This window comes from Lagenorhynchus albirostris, chromosome 2 (assembly GCF_949774975.1).
Source record: "Lagenorhynchus albirostris chromosome 2, mLagAlb1.1, whole genome shotgun sequence".
Taxonomy (NCBI): domain Eukaryota; kingdom Metazoa; phylum Chordata; class Mammalia; order Artiodactyla; family Delphinidae; genus Lagenorhynchus; species Lagenorhynchus albirostris.
Window position 1 is genome coordinate 161907307 of NC_083096.1, and position 19938 is coordinate 161927244.

Sequence of the window (19938 nt, forward strand, 5' to 3'; positions counted from 1 at the left end):
GCTTTCTTTTCAGTTTATAAATAAGAGGAAGATTATTCTGTCAGTGTCATGCGTACAGTCACTGTTAAAATGCTGACTTTAGCTAGCAGTTAGGTCAGTTGAAACTTGCCTTTATTGTTACTTGACTTTGCTGAAATTTTAGAATATGATTTTTCTCAAAAGACTAACTTATTTGATGGAAGGATATATTTTTCCTCACCTTATTTATAAATCATTTATTTTGGAATCCAATTCTTCTTCTGCTAAAGAAATATGAATTTTTTGTTTTTTAAAAAATTGACAGCATAGTTTGTATGTACCTGTTAAACCAAAAATCATTATAATTATTAGTTGATTATTGCAGCTGTTCAAATAACCTGGTCAAAAATGAACTTTGATCTAGAAGCTTCAGACAGTAGCAAACTTTCACAAATTTCATATACTGAGGACTAGCTCCAGGATATAGTTTTTTCTTAAAAATTTATAGCCCCACTATTGATGTAATACTCGTAGTGTTTGAAGGGCTTTTCTCTGTGAATTCTGACAATAGCCCCATGAGGTAGGGCAGCTATTATATTTTTATAGATTTATTTTTTTTTTACAATTTACTTGGGCAGAATTTATTTATTTATTTTTATAGATAAGAAAATTAAGACATCATGAAGCTTACAGACTTAACTGCAGATCATATACTACCAGCTATGCAAACATCTTTGTTTTGGTTTCTAGCTCCTAGCTGTTTCCTTTGGACCTAGTACTAGAAATGTAACGCCTTTTGATGCATGGAGTATTCAACTGCATTCTTAGTTTTTTCTGCAAGGAGTATGTTTTAAAAAATACTCATCGACAACAAAAACTAAAAAGGTTTTTCTTTCTTCCCTTTTTGTGACCTGACGGCAGCTGGTGCTCATGAACTCAGTGGGGTTTTGACTTTAACACTGACTCAGAAGAGTCTTGCCTTCTGCTTTCCTTGTCCCCATCCTGGGCTGCTGTACTGGGTGATGAGCTGTAAGAGGTGGCCCACAGAAGGGCTTTGTCCGTGTGTGTGGGTGCTCTCCTCATTCATCATAAAGAATATCACATATAAAGGACTTTCAAGTGCTTTATGTGTATTGATTTTAATACTTAGAACAACCTTATGAGTTAGACAAATCTTTATTGTCCCTGTTAGAGAGAGGAGGAGAGTAAAGCACAGAGGTTTTCCTGCCCAGTGTCTCACACACACAGTCAGTGGTAGAGCTGAGACATGAATGCAGGCTTTCTGGCCCCAGACTCTGTGCTGTTGTCCTCTCTCCACTATGTATATTGCCTTAAACTGGTAAGAAGCCAGGCCTGGCAGTACATTTTATTTTGGGGGGAGAAAGGATAGTCTTTGACATTGGCTAACTCCATATTTAGATATTACTCTTCCAGATTCTGAAAACTCAACAACAGTGTTTTTATGCCAGCAATTATTATTGATAACAATAGTAGTGATAGCTGTCTCTTATCAGGTGCCAGCTGTATGCCAGTCACTATGTTGGGTGTTTTTGACTGCCTGGAATCACTTCTGGAATATAAACCATGCAGGGTATCTTTTGTTAGTTCATATAGTGTCACAGAAGGGAGTTAAACAAGCTTGCTTGTGTGGTTCCCAAATTATGCCTTCAGGATTTCTTATTAGGAACCTTGATAAGCTTGAAATAGTTGACATATTTTCCCCTGCATTCAGTTTCTTGAATAGCTTATGAATTCTCCCTAAGTAAATGGCAATAAATTGTGGCACGTTTATCATTATACTGACCTTAAAATAAGCATTTTCCCCAAGTTTCACAGTATTGTGTTTCTCAGTTATTATTGGCTTACTCTGTGAAAATCATGAAAATGTTGACAGAGTTCAGCACTTTGCCCAGCAGATGGCATTTGTATGAGTTTTTCAGGATCCTTTAGAATCCATCACTTGCCAGTTACCCAATTTTGTTTTGAATAACCTGTATTTCCAGTTAATATTGGACCATTTACATAAAGAAAATGTGCTAGAATTGCTGTAATCTATACTATAATCAAATCTGCCTGTTGTCAATGCATAATTTACTTATGTTAATTGTTTATTGCAAAATGCACTCAAAATAATTCCTTCTCTTTTTGCCATAATCACTGAGATATTAACCAGCTCTCAAACGCAGGATATATGGGTGTTTTTATAGGGCCTATATGTTTTTAGTTAAAAGTAATAGTCCCTACTCTCGGTGGTAACATGGTAGTGAGGACCACAGACTGATGTAATGCGGAATGGTTACTTTATTCACACACTGTGTATTTATATGTATATTTACAGATACAGTACATACGTATAGTGTTACATGAAATGTTAAAAGCATGTGAAGTGAGGATAAGTCATAATGGAATGGTATTGGAGTACTGTTTTCAGTTAATAAGTCAAGATAACCTCAAGAGTTGTATTCTGAACACACTAGTATCCTTATTTCCCTAACTTCATGTTGCAGTGCCTAGCTAATAATAAGTGCTCAAAAAAATGTTTGTTGAATGAAATGAGTTATTTTATTTGCAGCAGGCCCAAGAAGGGTAGAGGGAAGAGGCTAGCATGAGCGGTGTCTGAGATGTTAAATATTTCAAAAGGTTTTAGGCTAGGAAAATTCCAGAGATCCATTGAAGGGACAGCAGATGTTTAGTGGAACTGTGAGGTATTTTCACAACCTTGGAAAACATTTTTAAACAGCTTTCCACTATTTTACTTGTTTCCTGCCTCCTGGCTGCCTGTCTTGCGGGGGGTGGGGGAGGAGCTGTTGGTAGGAGCACTCCAGAGGCACTGTCCTTGAGGTGAAACAGAAACCAGCCTGGCAATGATCACAGGGCATAGTTACCAAATAGTACTGGTCGGCTCCTTTCCTGGAGCGAACAGTTGTTTTGATATGTTTGTCAATAGATTCCTATATTTCTTTCTCTTTTTTTTTTTTTGCGGTACGCGGGCTTCTCACTGTTGTGGCCTCTCCCGTTGGGGAGCACAGGCTCCGGACGCGCAGGCTCAGCGGCCATGGCTCGAACCCGTGTCCCCTGCATCGGCAGGCGGACTCTCAACCACTGCACCACCAGGGAAGCCCTCTATATTTCTTTTGAATACTTGATATTTAATCAATGCTTGTAAAGTAGTACTATCTTTTTACCAGCATCATAATGAAGTTTTTCTTTTCTTTAACCTTTGAAAATAAAAAACTCTAAAGTATTTTTGAAATCTGTAGTACGTGTTTACTTTTGTCATTCATACTGTGAAAGCAGAGGCTTATTTTACTGTTTTTTTTTTTTTTGCGGTACACAGGCCTCTCACTGTTGTGGCCTCTCCCGTTGTGGAGCACAGGCTCCGGACGCGCAGGCTCAGCGGCCACGGCTCACGGGCCCAGCCGCTCCGCGGCATGTGGGATCTTCCCGGACTGGGGCACGAACCCGTGTCCCCTGCATCTGCAGGCGGACTCTCAACCACTGCACCACCAGTGAAGCCCCTACTCTGGTTTTTAGAAAGATGAATATATAGAAAGAGAGGTAACAAATACAATTGGCCAGTATGTTCAGAATATTCACCTTTTAAAAACAATTTTTTAAAATCAGTCTACTCACATATTTGAGGCACAGAAGTAACCAGATCATAGAATAAAGTCCACCACCTAAGATAACATTAAAAGTTCAGTTGGGGGGCTTCCCTGGTGGCGCAGTGGTTGAGAGTCAACCTGCGATGCAGGGGACACGGGTTCGTGCCCCGGTCCGGGAAGATCCCACATGCCGCGGAGCGGCTGGGCCCGTAAGCCATGGCCTCTGAGCCTGTGCGTCCGGAGCCTGTGCTCCACAATGGGAGAGGCCACAACAGTGAGAGGCCCATGTACCATAAAAAAAAAAAAGTTCAGTTGGGGACTTCCCTGGTGGTCCAGTAGGTAAGACTCTGTGCTCCCAACGCAGGGGGCCCAGATTCAATCCGTGGTCAGGGAACTAGATCCCACATGCTGCAACTAAGACCTGGCACAGCCTAATAAATAAATAAGAAGTCAAAAGTTCAGTTGTGATGATAATTAAGCCGAGTTGTCAGAATGACATTATCTCCTAATGTCTGAAACAATCAGGTCTTTTTATGAAGACATCTGTAATGCAAGATCCATGGTGTCTGTTATATATCATCCAGTGAAGTTAGCTGAAACATTGAAAAGTCCTGTAGAAAGAGCAGGTAGGTTGAAGGTCCTCTGTAGGGAGGTCCCATCAGTAAATTCTCCTAGTCTGATTTCAGAAAATAAAGAAGACTTTAGTGTAACCCCTTGGAAGGAGGCACATCAGGGCAATCCAAAATCAGGAATCCCCTTTCTTTGTACCAAAACTATTCCTATTAAAATGTATGAACATTTTATTCAGTGCTGTGTTCCTCGTTCCTTGCACAGTACCTAGCAGGTGTTATTTCATAAATATTTGTAGAATGAATGAAAGAATGAGTGATTGACTTTGTAATAAGAGAGAATCTTGGGATATTCTTGTCAAGACCTTTGAACTCCTTTCCTTGGGAACTTAACAACGTGCTAGGTCTGAGCTCATGATCCAGGTTTCGTTAGTAGCAGCTATACTTCTGTTGTTGTTTTTTTCTTATGTATAAAAGAATTGGTATTCTAGGAAACTCGGGAGCCCCCCCCAAATTGCACAGTTGTCCAATTTACCCATTATGATAAGCCACTAGTTGAGGAAGGTATCCAATATTATTTCCCCAAGAAGAGGCAGCCAGAGGATGAAATGAATACTCCAAAGTATGAATAGGTGAGAATTAATTCAAAGTGTTTGTGGGGTTCGTAAAAGAACTGAAGGGAGGTAACAGCACTCAGTGCAACGTGGTAAGTCATTTGTAATATACTCATTTAGTTTTTAAGTTGCTCTGGATCAGGCAGCAACCTCAGACCTGGAATAGTTCTTAGGGCATTTGTATGTATGTTTGTGGTTCAGGGGACATATAACCTGTGAGTAGTTAGCATGTGGGAACCAGGCACACCAAACTGAGGTAAAGCAAGAGAGGGAAAACGGAACTATGAAGCATCATAGATACCAAGGGAATGGAGTAGAACATGAGAACATTTTTGTCTAAAGCATCCTGTCTAAACAAGGGTTTATGGAAATTCTTATTCAGAGAGGTTTTAAAATTATTTCACAAGACAGGTTCTCTAACCTCATCATGTCCTTTTCTTCCCTCAGCTGTTCCAAAGACCTAACGCACTTGCTGTCCAACAGTTGACAGCCGCTCAGCAGCAGCAGTACGCGCTGGCAGCCGCGCATCAACCCCACATTGGTAAGTCCTTGAGCCGAAAGCTCCCTTATAGGGGTGGCCCCATTTTAGGATAGCGGCTGCTGTGGAACCCAGCAGACTGATTGTCAAAGTCCAGACAAATCCCTCAAGGTACAATAAATGGCCTCTTACTCTTGTCCAGTTGTCTTTAGCAACATTCTTATTTTTCTAGACCTCAACTGATAAGATTTCTTGGTATCCAGTTATTGCTCTGCCTCAGCTGTTTCAGTATTTAAAGTATTTACTGTAGTAGTGACTAGCATCAACTCTGTTGGTAGGTTTGGATGAACTCAAATAACAGTAATTTTGTGCTTGTTGGGCTTGTGTAGACTATGGATATATCAATGTCACATCTTACTAAGTAGCAAGTAGTACTTTTAAGCCTATTTTCCAAGTAGCATGTATTGAAAATTTTAAAAAGTATTATCATATAATCACTGGTTTTTAAAGTACAGTAGCTTTGCCCTTTTCCTGTTGCACTTATTAATGGTTTGATGTGCATATTTTTGTCTTATTGCCTAGACCCCCTATACCCCTCCCCCACTTTTTTCAGGTCTCTTTGAAACAAAGTGCTATGCAAGTAGAAATTTTTTTTTTAATATCTTAAAATGACACGATTGAATAGATAGAAGATCACCAATCATGGATTGTGGAATGCTGTGGAAGAAAAGACTTGCTTCCAACCTAGATATACAGGTGACCCTTGAACAACATGGGTTTGGACTGCGCAGGTCCACTTATATTCAGATTTTTTTTCAGTAAATGTTCTACAGTACTACTTGATCCTCGGTTGGTTGAATCGTTGATGCAGAAATGTGGCTATGGAGGGCTGACTTTAAAGTTGTACATGAATTTTTGGCCACGTAGGGGTCAGCACCCCCTAACCCCTGCTTTGTTAAAGGGTCAACAGTATTAAGTCTAGGCATAAAGGCCTTTGCTTGGGTCTTACTTAATTTATTCTTGTAGGTAGTAGTCTTTATAAATATGCATGCATCTTCTTCGTGGAAAACTGGAAAATTGTTTAAATGGAAATAAATCCTTCTATCCCATTACAAAGTCTTTTAAATTGCTTTATTTTAGCTTGTTATAATGTAATTTTGATAGTCCTTTAGAAATTGTGCTGAATTAAAAACTGCATAGCAGTTTTAATTGTACGTCTTTAGCAAAGGCTAAAAAAAATAGACGATAGATAGATGTCACCATAATCTTTAGTACAAGGATTATTTTATCTTCTTAAAATCCTTTTTAGTCTCAACCTATCCTATCTTCTCTTTTTTCTTTTTTTCCTCACCCACAGCCTGGAATGATTAGCCAAACTGTGTAGGTGTTTGGTAGGGCTGCAGTTTTAGTCAAGTTTGTTTTTACTGACAGGTATGTTTTCAGCAGGTTTAGCTCCCGCTGCGTTTGTCCCCAACCCATACATCATCAGTGCTGCGCCCCCAGGGACGGACCCCTACACAGCTGGATTGGCTGCAGCAGCGACACTAGGTGAGACATTCTGCCACACGAGGGATTTTCTCACCTGCTAAAAAGTCATTCTGATGGGCACACATTCTTTATACTCTTTCACAAATCCACGTCTCCAGTGGAGATTTCTCTCCTGATTTCCAGGACCATCTGTCGGCCAGTTAGACATCTCTGCTTAGCTGTAACCTCAGACGTGAACACATTTAAAGGCAGGTTAATCAGCCACCTCCTGTATAGTTTTTGTTTTTCGTTTTTTTTTTTAAAGTGGTGCAAATGCCTTTAGGCCACTTCCTTTGTAAATTAATTAATTAATTTTTATTTGACGTATAGTTCATTTACAGTGTTGTGTTACTGTATAGATATTTTTGATCCACTAAGGCACCAGTTGCTCATATATATTTCGGGAATTTCTCCTCTTGCTCAGGTCTTCCTACTACCTCTAGTCTACCCTAGTCCAGGTCTGTTTAATCTTTACGTAGACTTTTACAGCTGTTCTCTCTTATGTGCTTTCTTTTTAATTAATTAATTAATTAATTAATTAATTTTTGGCCGCATTGGGTCTTTGTTGCTGTGCACGGGCTTTCTCTAGTTGTGGCGAGCAGAGGCTACTCTTTGTCGTGGTGCACTGGCTTCTCATTGAGGTGGCTTCTCTTGTTGCGGAGCACGGGCTCTAGAGCGCACGCTCAGCAGTTGTGGTGCAGGGGCTTAGTTGCTCCGCGGCATGTGGGATCTTCCTGGACCAGGGCTCAAACCCGTGTCCCCTGCATTGGCAGGCGGATTCTTAACCACTGCGCCACCAGGGAAGCCCCTTTCTTACATATTTTCAATTTTCTTCCTTCCTTCCCCTTCTTCATCCACCTAGATTGTTCAAGAAAACTGTCTCAACCACAAATCTTACCCTTTTATCCTTCTACTTAAACCCTTCATTGATTTCTGTCTTACCCACTCTAATATAGCATACTGCAGTTAATGTCAGTATGGCTGGTCATTCCAAACTACTTGGGTGGTGGTGGTGATGGTGGGTGGTGGGTTGTTCCTTGGAATCAGTGTTTCTAAGGAACTGCCATGACATTGTGAGGATTAGTGAGGATTTGGACCCACTATGTATAGGGATCTCTCCACGACTATATGGATGTCTCTACATGTGCGCCACTTTCTCCCCCTTCAAATTGGCTCCCACTGGCTCATACCGTACATTCTAGCCGTACTAAATTGATTTTAGTTTGCTACACATACCACACTGGTTTAGGCCTCTGTGTCTTTGGACATTATGGTCTTCTTAGTCCTCTAGAGTAAACTCTTTCTCCATTCTTTGCCTGGGAAGCTTCTTAGCTGCTATTGTCACCTCTAGAAAGCCTTCCTTTGCTGACCTTTCCCTATTCTTTCTCTAATCATCACTTTGTATTTATTTGCTTGTGGACGTGTACATGACTGGGTTTTCTTCCCCTTGAGACTGAACTCTTTCAAAGGCAGACACTTTTGTTACTTGACTCTGTGTGGCACAGTAGCTGTCAACATGGTGCGGTCATAAATATATGGTAGATTGAATTCAACGTTAGGACAGACTTAATGTCTTCCAAAGTAAATATTCTTTGGAGACATCCCTCCAAGTCATGTTAATTGTGACTAAATATTATTTGTAAGATTTCACATATTTTATAGCATGTGATTTGTAATTATGAACTCAAATGCAGCATAGAATTTCATATTGTTTTCTTTAGAATTGTTCACATTTTGGCATGGGTTGTGATGGGAACATATGTAGTATAATTTCTCTGCCCCTGTTGCCTTTAGGGGAAGTAGAATCTTTGCTAATTACCATTAATATTTATTGAACCCTTATTAATTGTTTGCCAGTGAGTGCTTTTCATTCATATGAATTGTTGGATGATGGCTTTTCAGATTAGGAATTTGCGGCTCAGAGAGCTGTCTTGCTTGAGGTCACACAATTTATTTATTTAGTCTCTACTTTTCCCTCCAGCTTTATTGAGATATAATTGCCAGACAAAATTGTAATGTATTGAGAGTACACAACATTAATATATGTATACATTGTGAAAGGATTCCCTCCATCGAGTTAACTACTATATCTATAATATCCCATATTTACCTTGTTTTATTTGTGCAAAATTGTTTAATTTTTGTTTTAAAATTTTTGTATATTTTTAAATTGAAGTACAGTTGATTTACAATGTTGTGTTAATTTCTGCTATACAGCAAGGTGATTCAGTTATACATATATACAGTCTTTTAAAAAATTTTATTAAAGTTTTTTGTTTTGTTTTGTGTTTTTGATGTGGACCATTTTTAAAGTCTTTACTGAATTTGTTGCAATATTGCTTCTGTTTTATGTTTTGGTTTTTTGGCCTTGAGGCATGTGGGATCTTAGCTCCCTGACCAGGGATCAAACCCACACCCCTTGCATTAGAAGATGAAGTCTTAACCACTGGACTGCCAGGGAAGTCCCTAAAATTCTTTCCTAGTATGGTTTATCACAGGATATTGACTATAGTTCCCTGTGCTATACAGTACGACCTCGTTGTTTATTCATTCTATATATAATGGTTTGCATCTGCTAATTCCAAACTGCCAATCCATCCCTCCCCACTGGCATCCCGCCGAACGCGCGCGCGCGCGCGCACACACACACACACACACACACACACACACACAAGTCTGTTTTCTGTTTCATAGATAGGCTCATTTGTGTCATATTTTAGATTCCACATATAAGTGATATCATATGGTATTTGTCTTTCTCTTTTTGACTTATTTCACTTAGTATGATAATCTCTAGGTCCATCCATGGTGCTGCATATGGCATTATTTCATTTTTTTTTTTTTTTTTTTTTTTTTGCTGTACGTGGGCCGCTCACTGCTGTGGCCCCTCCCGTTGCGGAGCACAGGCTCCGGACGTGCAGGCTCAGCAGCCACGGCTCACGGGCCCAGCCGCTCTGCAGCATGTGGGATCCTCCCTGACCGGGGCATGAACCCATGTCCCCTGCATCGGCAGGCGGACTCTCAACCACTGTGCCACCAGGGAAGCCCTGTTTCATTTTTTATGGCTGAGTAGTATTCCATTGTATATATGTACCACTTCTTCTTTATCCATCCATCTGTCACTGGATATTTAGGTTGTTTCCATGTCTTGGCTATTGTGAATAGTGCTGTTATGAACATAGGGGTGCATGTATCTTTTTGAATTATAGTTTTGTCTGGATATATGCCCAGGAGTAGAATCGCTGGATCATATGGCAACTCTATTTTTAGTTTTTTGAGTAACCTCCATACTGTTTTCCAGAGTGCCTGCACCAACTTACATTCCCACCAACAATGTAGGAGGGTTCACTTTTCTCCACAGCCTCTCCAGCATTTGTTATTTGTGGACTTTTTAATGATGGCCATTCTGATCAGTATGAAATGGTGCCTCATTGTCGTTTGATTTGCACGTCTCTAATAATTAGTAATGTTGAGCATCTTTGCATGTGCCTGTTGGCCATCTGTATATCTTCTTTGGAGAAATGTCTCTTTAGGTCTTCTGCCCATTTTTCTATTGGTTTGTTTGTTTTTTGTTGCTGTTGTTGAGTTGCATGAGCTGTTTGTATATTTTGAAAATTAAGCCCTTGTCGGTCTCGTCATTTGCAAATATTTTCTCCTAGGCTGTAGGTTGTCTTTTTGTTTAGTTTATGGTTTTCTTTGCTGTACAAAAGCTTGTAAGTTTTTGTTGTTGTTGTTAATATTTACTTAATAATTTGGCTGCATTGGGTCTTAGTTGTGGCATGCGGAGTCTTTAGTTGTGGCATGTGGAATCTAGTTCCCTAACCAGGGATGGAACCGGGGTCCCCTGTGTTGGGAGCATGGAGTCTTAGCCACTGGACTCCCAGGGAAGTCCACAAAAGCTTGTAAGTTTGATTAGGTCCCATTTGTTTATTTTTGTTTCTGTTGCCTTGGAAGACTGACCTAAGAAAAGATTACTATGATTTATATCAGAGAATGTTTTGCCTATGTTCTCTTCCAGGAGTTTTATGGTGTCATATCTTATATTTAAGTCTTTAAGCCATTTTGAGGGTTGTTTTTTTTTTTTTTTCTTGCGGCACGCGGGCTTCTCACTGCCGTGGCCTCTCCCGTAGCAGAGCACAGGCCCCAGACGCGCAGGCTCAGCGGCCATGGCTCACGGGCCCAGCTGCTCCGCAGCATGTGGGACCCTCCCGGACCGGAGCACGAACCCGCGTCCCCTGCATCGGCAGGCGGACTCCTAACCACTGCGCCACCAGGGAAGCCCTTGAGTTTATTTTTGAGTATGGTGTGACTGTGCTCTAACTTGATTGATTTACATGTGGCTGTCCAGCTTTCTCAACACCACTTGCTGAAGAGACTGTCTTCTTTCCACTGTATATTTTTGCCTCCTTTGTTGAAGATTAATTGACTGTAGGTGTGTGTGTTTATTTCTAGGTTCTCTCTTGTGTTCCATTGATCCATATGTCTGTTTTTGTGCCAGTACCACACTGTTTCAATTACTGTTGTGTCTTAGTAATATTGTCTGAAGTTTGGCTGGGTTATGCCTCCTGCTTGGTTCTTTTTTCTAAGGATTGCTTTGGCAATTCTGGGTCTTCTGTGGTTCCATATAATTTTTAGGATTATTTGTTCCAGTTCTGTGAAGAATGTCATGGGTAATTTGATAGGGATCACATTCATTCTGTAAATTGCTTAGGGTAGTAGGGGTCACACAATTTAAATGTTGTAGAGTTCGGGTTTGACACAGATCTAGCTCAAAGCCTATGCATGCACTCCACTGTAGTATACAATGTCTGTGTTATCCTGAATTGTCTTCTCTGTACTTTCTTTCCTCTGCAAACTTTCCTCTACTAACTTACTATATGCTATTTGAAACAAAGAACTAGTCTTAGGGATGACACACTTGTCCTCACTGAGATCATAGTTTGGTGATGAGAATCTTGCTTTTGTACTTATCAGCTGAGCCAGACTGAAAATGACTTAAGGGCTTTCACAGAGAGCCAGAACTGTTAACTGCCCAAACTGTGAAACTGCATATTCTTGTGTAGTGTTAATCACACAGGAATTGAAGCAGGCATCCTGAGGAGCCAAGCCCAATTAATGATGCACCCTGAGCTATTTTCCTAAACTCTGTGTCATGAGCCAAGGAAAGTAGTAGACCAAGGAAAGACATGACCAAGACATGACCAAGGAAAGTAGTAGAAATGCCAGTTGAGAAAACTTAAAGGACAGTGCAGTTGTTTATTGTAACATCATTCTCTGCACAGTAGAGGTTTGCTTTTGTTGACTTTTGGGGGAGCCTTGGGACTGTCACTGCAGGTTGCACCCCAACCTTTAACAACAGATGTGACAACACCCTAACATCTATTACACCCATTTTGCAGGTGAGGAAACTAAGACATAGGTAGTCTTCATTGTGTTCTTTTTCATTCTTTCTTTAACTGTCCCAAGACCACCCCACTTTATAAACAATAGTCAGCTGAGTTTGGGGGCTCACCAGTCTCTCCTACTTGGAGGTATCGTTTTTAGACTATTCAGATGCCTACATGTTTAACATTTTTTAGCCCATTTGTTTATTATTAAAAAATATCTCATTTTGTAGCATAGTTTTTCTAAGCAGCACCTTCATTTTGAACCATTTTGCCCTGTGTTTGACAGTGGGCACCTTTATGAACAGAGCTTCTTGATCTTGGCTAAGACCACAGACACAGAAAATACCGAATTAGAAATGTCAGAGTAATATTGGACAGTGATATAATTTGACTTATTTGTGTTTTAGAACTTAATGGAGAAACAAAAAACATGTATAAATTGATTTTGACTTAATGAAGTACATATTTCTACAGAGTTGGCTACTATGTCAGAATGGATATATTTGAAACAGCTTTATGGAGCTTCACTGAAAAGTGCAGTAATTATTTAATCAGGTTGCAAATATTTGAAACTCTGTGCTTTAACTAAGCAGGTTCTTATTAGAGATGTGTTCCAGCAGATGTGAGAAGCTGGCTTTGAGTCCTTGTCTTAGTTGGCAAATAAGCCTTGGTGTTTCTTGCCACCAGCTTCAGAGAATTCTGTGGTTTAGAGTTCTGCCCCTCCCAGGTTGCTTTCTGCATAGCTCTGTTACTTCTCTGTTGCATGTTCTGTTTGGCAGAGACTACAGCTGTAGCTTGTTTCCAAAGAGGGTGAACAGATTATTTAGGCTAAAGCAGAATGCTTAGTTGTTGTTGTTTTTTTAAAATAAATTTATTTATTTTATTTATTTTATGGCTGTGTCGGGTCTTTGTTGCTGTGTGCGGGCTTCTCATTGTCATGACTTCTCTTGTTGTGGAGCATGGGCTTTAGGCGCGCAGGCTTCAGTAGTTGTGGCACTTGGGCTCAGTAGTTGTGGCTTATGGGCTCTAGAGCGCAGGCTCAGTAGTTGTGGCACACAGGCTTAGTTGCTCCGCGGCACGTGGGATCTTCCTGGACCAGGGCTCGAACCTGTGTCCCCTGCATTGGCAGGCAGATTCTTAACCACTGTGCCACCAGGGAAGCCCAGAACGCTTAGTTTTGTATAGAATACTCAGGTCTGTAAGAAGTCAAGGTGTTACATTTTTTATTTCTGCTTGTTTTCAGCTTTGACAAATTTGAATCTCATATACCAATGTCTGATTGTAGTTGTGCTGAATGCTTTTTGTGACATTAGAAATAGGAAAACCAAGCCTCTTAGATTTGAGCCGTGGAGGTTCAGTGGCATGTTTGGGCTTTGTTAGGCAGCTGATGGATCTTCATGCTTCTGGAGTTAATGAAGCACCAAGATCCCTGTCCCTGTCAGTCACCTCAGGTGCCATCCTTACCACTGAAAGCAGGGTACAACTTAATCTTTTGCTGTGTTCCATCACTTTAAGCACACAAACTCTACATTTATTTCCCTTCTTGATTGAGCAAGGCCAATTCCTCCATCTGTTCTTACACGTACCCCTTCCAGCTTCTATCACTTATGCTTTCTTTCAGTATCTCCAATGCTTGGTCCTTCACTAGCTTCTTCCTCTAGGCCTGGAGTATATTACTGACTTTAGAAGACTTTGGTTTGGGGATCATGTATAATATTTTCTGTTTTTTAAAAATAGAATTCATGAGTAGCTAGAATGAATCGATATATTAAGTTAATATTTTACAGTAGTGTCTGCTGAGTCAGGTTGTCTTTGGAAACTGAGATGATTGTTAATAGTCTAAACTTTTCTTACCTTTCTCTTGCTATTTTTTAGGCCCGGCTGTGGTCCCTCACCAGTATTATGGAGTTACTCCCTGGGGAGTCTACCCTGCCAGCCTCTTCCAGCAGCAAGCTGCTGCCGCTGCCGCAGCAACAAACTCTGCTAATCAGCAGACCACCCCTCAGGCTCAGCAAGGGCAGCAGCAGGTGAGTGCAGACAAAATTTATGCCACCTGAATGCGAATATTAGTTATTGTGTGTAGGTAAAAGGTAGTGTCGTCCCTGATAGAGAAATCGAATTGTGAATGGGTGAGTTCCCTTGTGTGGTATCTGAGTTCATGCTCAGACTTGATTGTGCTTTACTGAATGTCTTTTACATATCAGGTCCTTGTTCATTGTGACTAGTTGAGATCATGGTATTACATATCATGTGATACTGCTTAGAGGATTTTCCAGTTAAGTGTGGCAAATTGAGTATTCATACTGATAGTGAAGTTTTCTTTCTTTGATACTGTAGTTAGTTTCTAAGCACCATTCTCTGATCACTTCTGGCTCTCTCTTTAAGTAGTTTGCTACCAAAGGGGAGATACTAGTTCTTCAGATTGCTTATTTATAGCATCAATTAAAAAAAAAATTGAAGTAAGTTGATTTACAATGTTGTATTAGTTTCAGGTGTACAGCAAAGTGATTCATTTATACCTACATATATACATACATATGTATATGTGTGTGTGTATGTATATATATTCTTTCTCATATTCTTTTCCATTATAGGTTATTATAAGATGTTGAATATAGTTCCTTGTATTATTCAGTAGATCCTTGTTGTTTATTTTATATATAGTAACATCTGTTGAATTGGACATAAATCTTATACCTATTTTATCTCTTTTAACTTAGAGTAAGCTTTTTAACCAAGATGAGAAAGGATAGTTAATTGCAATACTATGTGTCTTTTTATATTAGATAGGCCATTTTCTCTTGCTTACTAGAATAACACCTATTTATTGCTGAAAATTGTGGTGAATTGGATTACTTGAAGGAAAAAAAATCCCCTAAATCCTCCTGTCAGATAAAAAGCAATATAAATGTTGGGTATCTGTCATTCTAGCCTTACTATTTAATTAATTTCTTATAAAATTGGGATTATGCTGTCCACATGGCTTTGCATCTTGTTGTTATACTCTTCCATGTTATTTAACGTTTTTAAATCTATTAAAGAGTATCTCATTTATTTTGACCAGTCCATTATTATTTATGTTATATTTATATAACTAAGTTATAACTTAGCCATATTTTGGTGTTATAAATAAGATTAATATTCTTTGCATAAGTACATGATTATTTCCATGGAATAAAGTCCTAGAAATGGAGTTTTTTCCCCAAGTAAATAAAGTGAACATTTAGGCTTTTGATAAGCATCGTCAAATTAAAGCTGTCTTTTGAGGAAAAACACCAGCTCATATATGTACATATGATAATGATCCAAACAAGAATCCTTTGCTTTTTATCAGTTTTAGTAAGAGAGTGTATGTTTAATTTTTTAGATTTTACAAGTTTATAGGAAAAACACAGGTCTTGAAATTCTAGCTAGTTTATTCTGGGTCAGCATTTTATTTATTTATTTATTTTTGTGGTACGCGGGCCTCTCACCACTGCGGCCTCTCCCATCGCGGAGCACAGGCTCCGGACACGCAGGCTCAGTGGCCATGGCTCACGGGCCCAGACGCGCCGCGGCATGTGGGATCTTCCCGGACCGGGGCACGAACCCATGTCCCCTGCATCGGCAGGCAGACTCTCAACCACTGCGCCACCAGGGAAGCCCCTCTGAGTCAGTATTTTTGTAGTCAGATTTTTTTTGTAAGTTAATGCATGATTTTTGTTGCAATAGATAGAATTCTAGTACCACATGCATAGGGAATTCAGCAGATAGTTTGTTGACAGAATGGGTGATCCCTATTAATAAATTTCTTAGCTACTCTTTGTGGATAGTTGGTATTTATCAAGTCATGATCTTTGTGTTTAAATGGCTGCCAAATCATGGATTTAGAAGACTGAAGTAGTTGCTTTGTTTAAAATTTGCTCTAATAGAGTGAATAAGAAAAATAGTAATAAGTACTTCTTATTGAAAGCTTTTTGTTTAAAGCTAAGTGCTCTACATATAATTTCTTTTATTCTGATAAGTAGATTATATGACTTCCCAGCATAAGATTAAGGAAATGGAATTTGTGTGCCCAGGATCACACACCTATTAAGGTGGTAAGATTTGAACCTGGGACTTCCCTGGTGGCGCAGTGGTTAAGAATCCGCCTGCTAATGCAGGGGACATGGGTTCGAGCCCTGGTCCGGGAAGATCCCACATGCCACAGAGCAACTAAGCCTGTGCACCACAACTACTGAGCCCATGCTCTAGAGCCTGCAAGGCACAACTACTGAGGCCCGTGCGCCTATAGCCCATGCTCCACAACAAGAGAAGCCACCGCAATGAGAAGCCTAAGCACCGCAACAGAGTAGCTCCCGCTTTCTGCAACTAAAGGCAACAAAGCCCCAGTGCAACCAAAAATAAATTTAAAAAAAGAAGAAGATTTGAACCCAAATCTGTAAGTTCACAACTTGTTACGTCTTCTGACCATGGTGATAGAAAGCCTGAGATCTGGTCTTTGTTCTACCACTAACTGGTTGCAACTAGGGCAAGTTGCATGATTTCTCTGAATATATCCTTAGCTATAAAATGGGTATGATAATCATGTACATTATTTCAGAGTTTTCTGTCATCCACAATAACAAACCTTACTATGAAAAAGTTATTATTATTAACATTACCTTTTAACAAGTAGCCATATTTTAGTTCCAGTGATATTTTTGCCAGTTTCTGGCGTCAGATGTTTCAGGAAAATACGATATTCTTGGTGAACTTTTTTGGTCATAGTCATTGAAATGAGAGGTTCTTTTTAAACTTTGCTTTCGGCCTTTTGGCCTTTACGTTTTATCAGAAGGCATTTGTTATGTTCTTCTAGGCATGCTGACTCTTCCAAATGTAATTGCTGAAACTTTCAGTAGAGTCATTGACATCCTGGCCACTTCACCTTCCTTCTGATTTCTTTTTCATTCTTTTTGAAGGTTCCTTTGACACCTGATTAAAAAAAAAAACTGTTATTCTCTATTTCAAAATGTTTGTTAAAGAAAAAATCCTGGATATTAGGTTGAACCCAGGCACAGGTGGTGGCTTGGTGTTGGATGTTGCATTTTGAGAGAGAAAAGTTTAGAATGGCTTCTGAACTTTCTAGATTAGGGGAGACTGTATAGATTATGATTCTACTAAGCATGGTGAACTGTAGAAGGATGAATGATTATTAATGAAAATATCTCCATTGAGCATCTACTTGCTTATTACATTTTAAATGCTGTGTTTAAATCAGTACCTTTGAAAAGAAATTTGAATTTAACACCTTTTGCATCATGAAGATAGGTAGTAAACTAACTCCTAGGATAGTGTTTTACAAGTAGATAGTCATTTTTGTTGATTTTATAGTATATAAAATTTTACTTGTGGAATTTTACATATTTGTTTCCATAAAATTCAGGCTTGACATTTATGAAATTAAAATATGAATATTGGCAGCTGACTTAAGAACTTTGATTTATTGTCAAGGGAACCACTTAGATTTCTAGAGAGTTGACAAAAAGGAAACACATTGCTCTCCTGATTGTAAAATAGGACTCAGTAGTCTGGACTACCCCTTTCTTCAGGTACCTTGTCCATTTCCCTGTCCTCTGATGTTTCACACAACTCCTAACCAAACATAAGCCTAATTCATTCTGCCCTATGAAAAGGATGTTTTCATTGATTTTTTTTTTTTTTTAAGTTCTTGAACTATTAGTATTTGCCATATCTCTGTACCTGCTGTTTACTTCTAGGGTGAGAGCTGTTCTGGATTATTGGTTAGGCATTTTCTACAAACTCTCACCTGTGCAGCCTCCCTTGAGTCTTCTACCTATATAGATTGAAGCACTCCTTCTGTTGTCAAGTCCGTTAGATTCTTTGGTTCACAAACAGAAATGAATTGCCTAATATTTTGATAGGAATTAACTATTGGTTATTGATTAGCTCCTGGGTACTAGGCACTGTGCCTTGCAGACATTAATTCTAATATTTCCTACAAATCTGCATGATCAGCTGTTACTCTCACTATTCTTACAGATAAAGAAATAAGAAAGTTTGGGTAAATTAAGTGTCTACACATCTCTTCTTGCCAATATGGACAGTGTTGGTCATTTAAAATACTCATTTAATAAATATTTGATTGTGGTGTTTCTCTTTTACATTTTTTACCAAATGGTACCAAGAAAAATCTGTGCACGGGTTCTTGATTACATGTGTAACTTTTATAAGTAGCAGAGTGATACTGAAAATGATCTGATAAGAACTTTGCCTTTGAAAACATTGCAAAATGCATAAACGTTGGTAATTTTAGCCTTGGTATTGGGTTTTGCATTTTTACTTACTGGCATAGATAGATCTTTTGGAATAGATTCTTCAGAGCATTCAGAATAAGAATGATTATCAGCATCTTACTACCTATGTTTCATTAATAAAAAGAAAAGTAGATCCTTTATCACGGTGACAGAACTAGTATTCTGTGCTGAAATGTCAGTGTTCTTGACTAATACTCATATCCATGTAGATTACTGTGCGTTTGTGGTATTTATGAGAGGAAGAATAGAAACGGTCAAGTCAGAAGCCTCCTAAATCAAACCTGTTGATTTCATTTGGGGCCATTTGGGCCCTGATAAATGGGAATAGTGTTATAGGGTAGAGAAAATGTTCTCACATTCCATAAAGAAAGTTTAGTGTGTGTGTGTGTGTGTGTGTGTGTGTCTGTGTGTGTCTGTGTGTCTGTGTTTTGATACAGATACTATAACTTAATGATGTGGGTAAATTACACTTGTTTATCATATCTAAACCCCTCCTCCACTCCACCATACTCTTTTTTTCACCCACTTTTTTTTTTTTTTTTTTGTGGTTACGCGGGCCTCTCACTGTTGTGGCCTCTCCCACTGCGGAGCACAGGCTCCGGACGCGCAGGCTCAGTGGCCATGGCTCACGGGCCCAGCCACTCCATGGCATGTGGGATCCTCCGGGACCGGGGCACGAACCCGTGTCCCCTGCATCGGCAGGCGGACTCTCAACCACTGCGCCACCAGGGAGGCCCTCACCCACTTTTTAATTATTGTAGAGTTACTGTCTAGCTCTCATTCGCTGGAATAAAAGCTCCAGTTGGGCAGGAGCTTTGTGTGTCTTGTTCATTGCTGTAGCCCCATTACCTGCCAGATGTTAGGCATTAAGTATTTGATTAATGAATGAATGATCACTTTTGTATGCTCTTGGCTCCTTATAAAGGTAATATGTTTAAACTAAGAATGGTAGAATGAAATTTCACTATATGAAATGCTGTTAATGGATTTTTTTTATCCTAACAGCCATGCCACATAAAACCATTATCAGAAAAATCGTTAACAACCATCAGTTTTAAAGTTGATCCAACTGAAGCATGTGGCGGGTCTTAGATGTTTCCAATGAAAAGAAAGTAGTTGATTTATTTTTGTCTCCCAGGTTCTCCGTGGAGGAGCCAGCCAGCGTCCTTTGACCCCAAATCAGAACCAGCAGGGACAGCAAGCAGATCCACTAGTGGCAGCTGCAGCAGTGAATTCTGCCCTTGCTTTTGGACAAGGACTGGCTGCAGGCATGCCAGGTGAGGCTGCATTGTTGTTCCTCATCATTTGAGGGTGAAAAAGTCTGCTTATTGGGGAAGATTCAGAAGAGAATGGGCAGTACTTTTGGCTTGCTTAGGCTTGTCATCATTTGGCACTGGCGAGGATGACATACACTTGCCCTCACTTAGACCATAGTTCGTTGATGAGAGCACCTAGTGTTCTGAGCCAGTCTCAGTCTTAAATGTTGGAGATATGTGAACCTCCA

General features: G+C 39.6%; 1 protein-coding gene and 2 non-coding genes across 21 annotated transcripts in view; all 3 read left to right on the top strand.

Moving 5' to 3' along the window:
- PUM1 (pumilio RNA binding family member 1) overlaps positions 1 to 19938 on the top strand; it is a 128370-nt gene that overhangs the window by 72921 nt on the left and 35511 nt on the right. For 11 of the 19 annotated variants that reach the window (XM_060140776.1, XM_060140785.1, XM_060140778.1 and 8 more), the window contains 4 exons: positions 5194 to 5287; positions 6656 to 6772; positions 14014 to 14165; positions 19573 to 19711. In XM_060140776.1, the coding sequence (XP_059996759.1) occupies positions 5194 to 5287; positions 6656 to 6772; positions 14014 to 14165; positions 19573 to 19711 (502 nt within the window). The remainder of the gene's footprint in view (positions 1 to 5193; positions 5288 to 6655; positions 6773 to 14013; positions 14166 to 19572; positions 19712 to 19938) is intronic. The other 8 variants (XM_060140781.1, XM_060140782.1, XM_060140789.1 and 5 more) reach the window with 3 other exon arrangements.
- Positions 11653 to 11735, top strand: LOC132516570 (small nucleolar RNA SNORD103/SNORD85). Its single transcript, XR_009539395.1, has one exon. It is a non-coding gene; the product is annotated as a small nucleolar RNA SNORD103/SNORD85 (small nucleolar RNA).
- LOC132516569 (small nucleolar RNA SNORD103/SNORD85) lies at positions 19827 to 19903 on the top strand. The gene has a single exon (XR_009539394.1). It is a non-coding gene; the product is annotated as a small nucleolar RNA SNORD103/SNORD85 (small nucleolar RNA).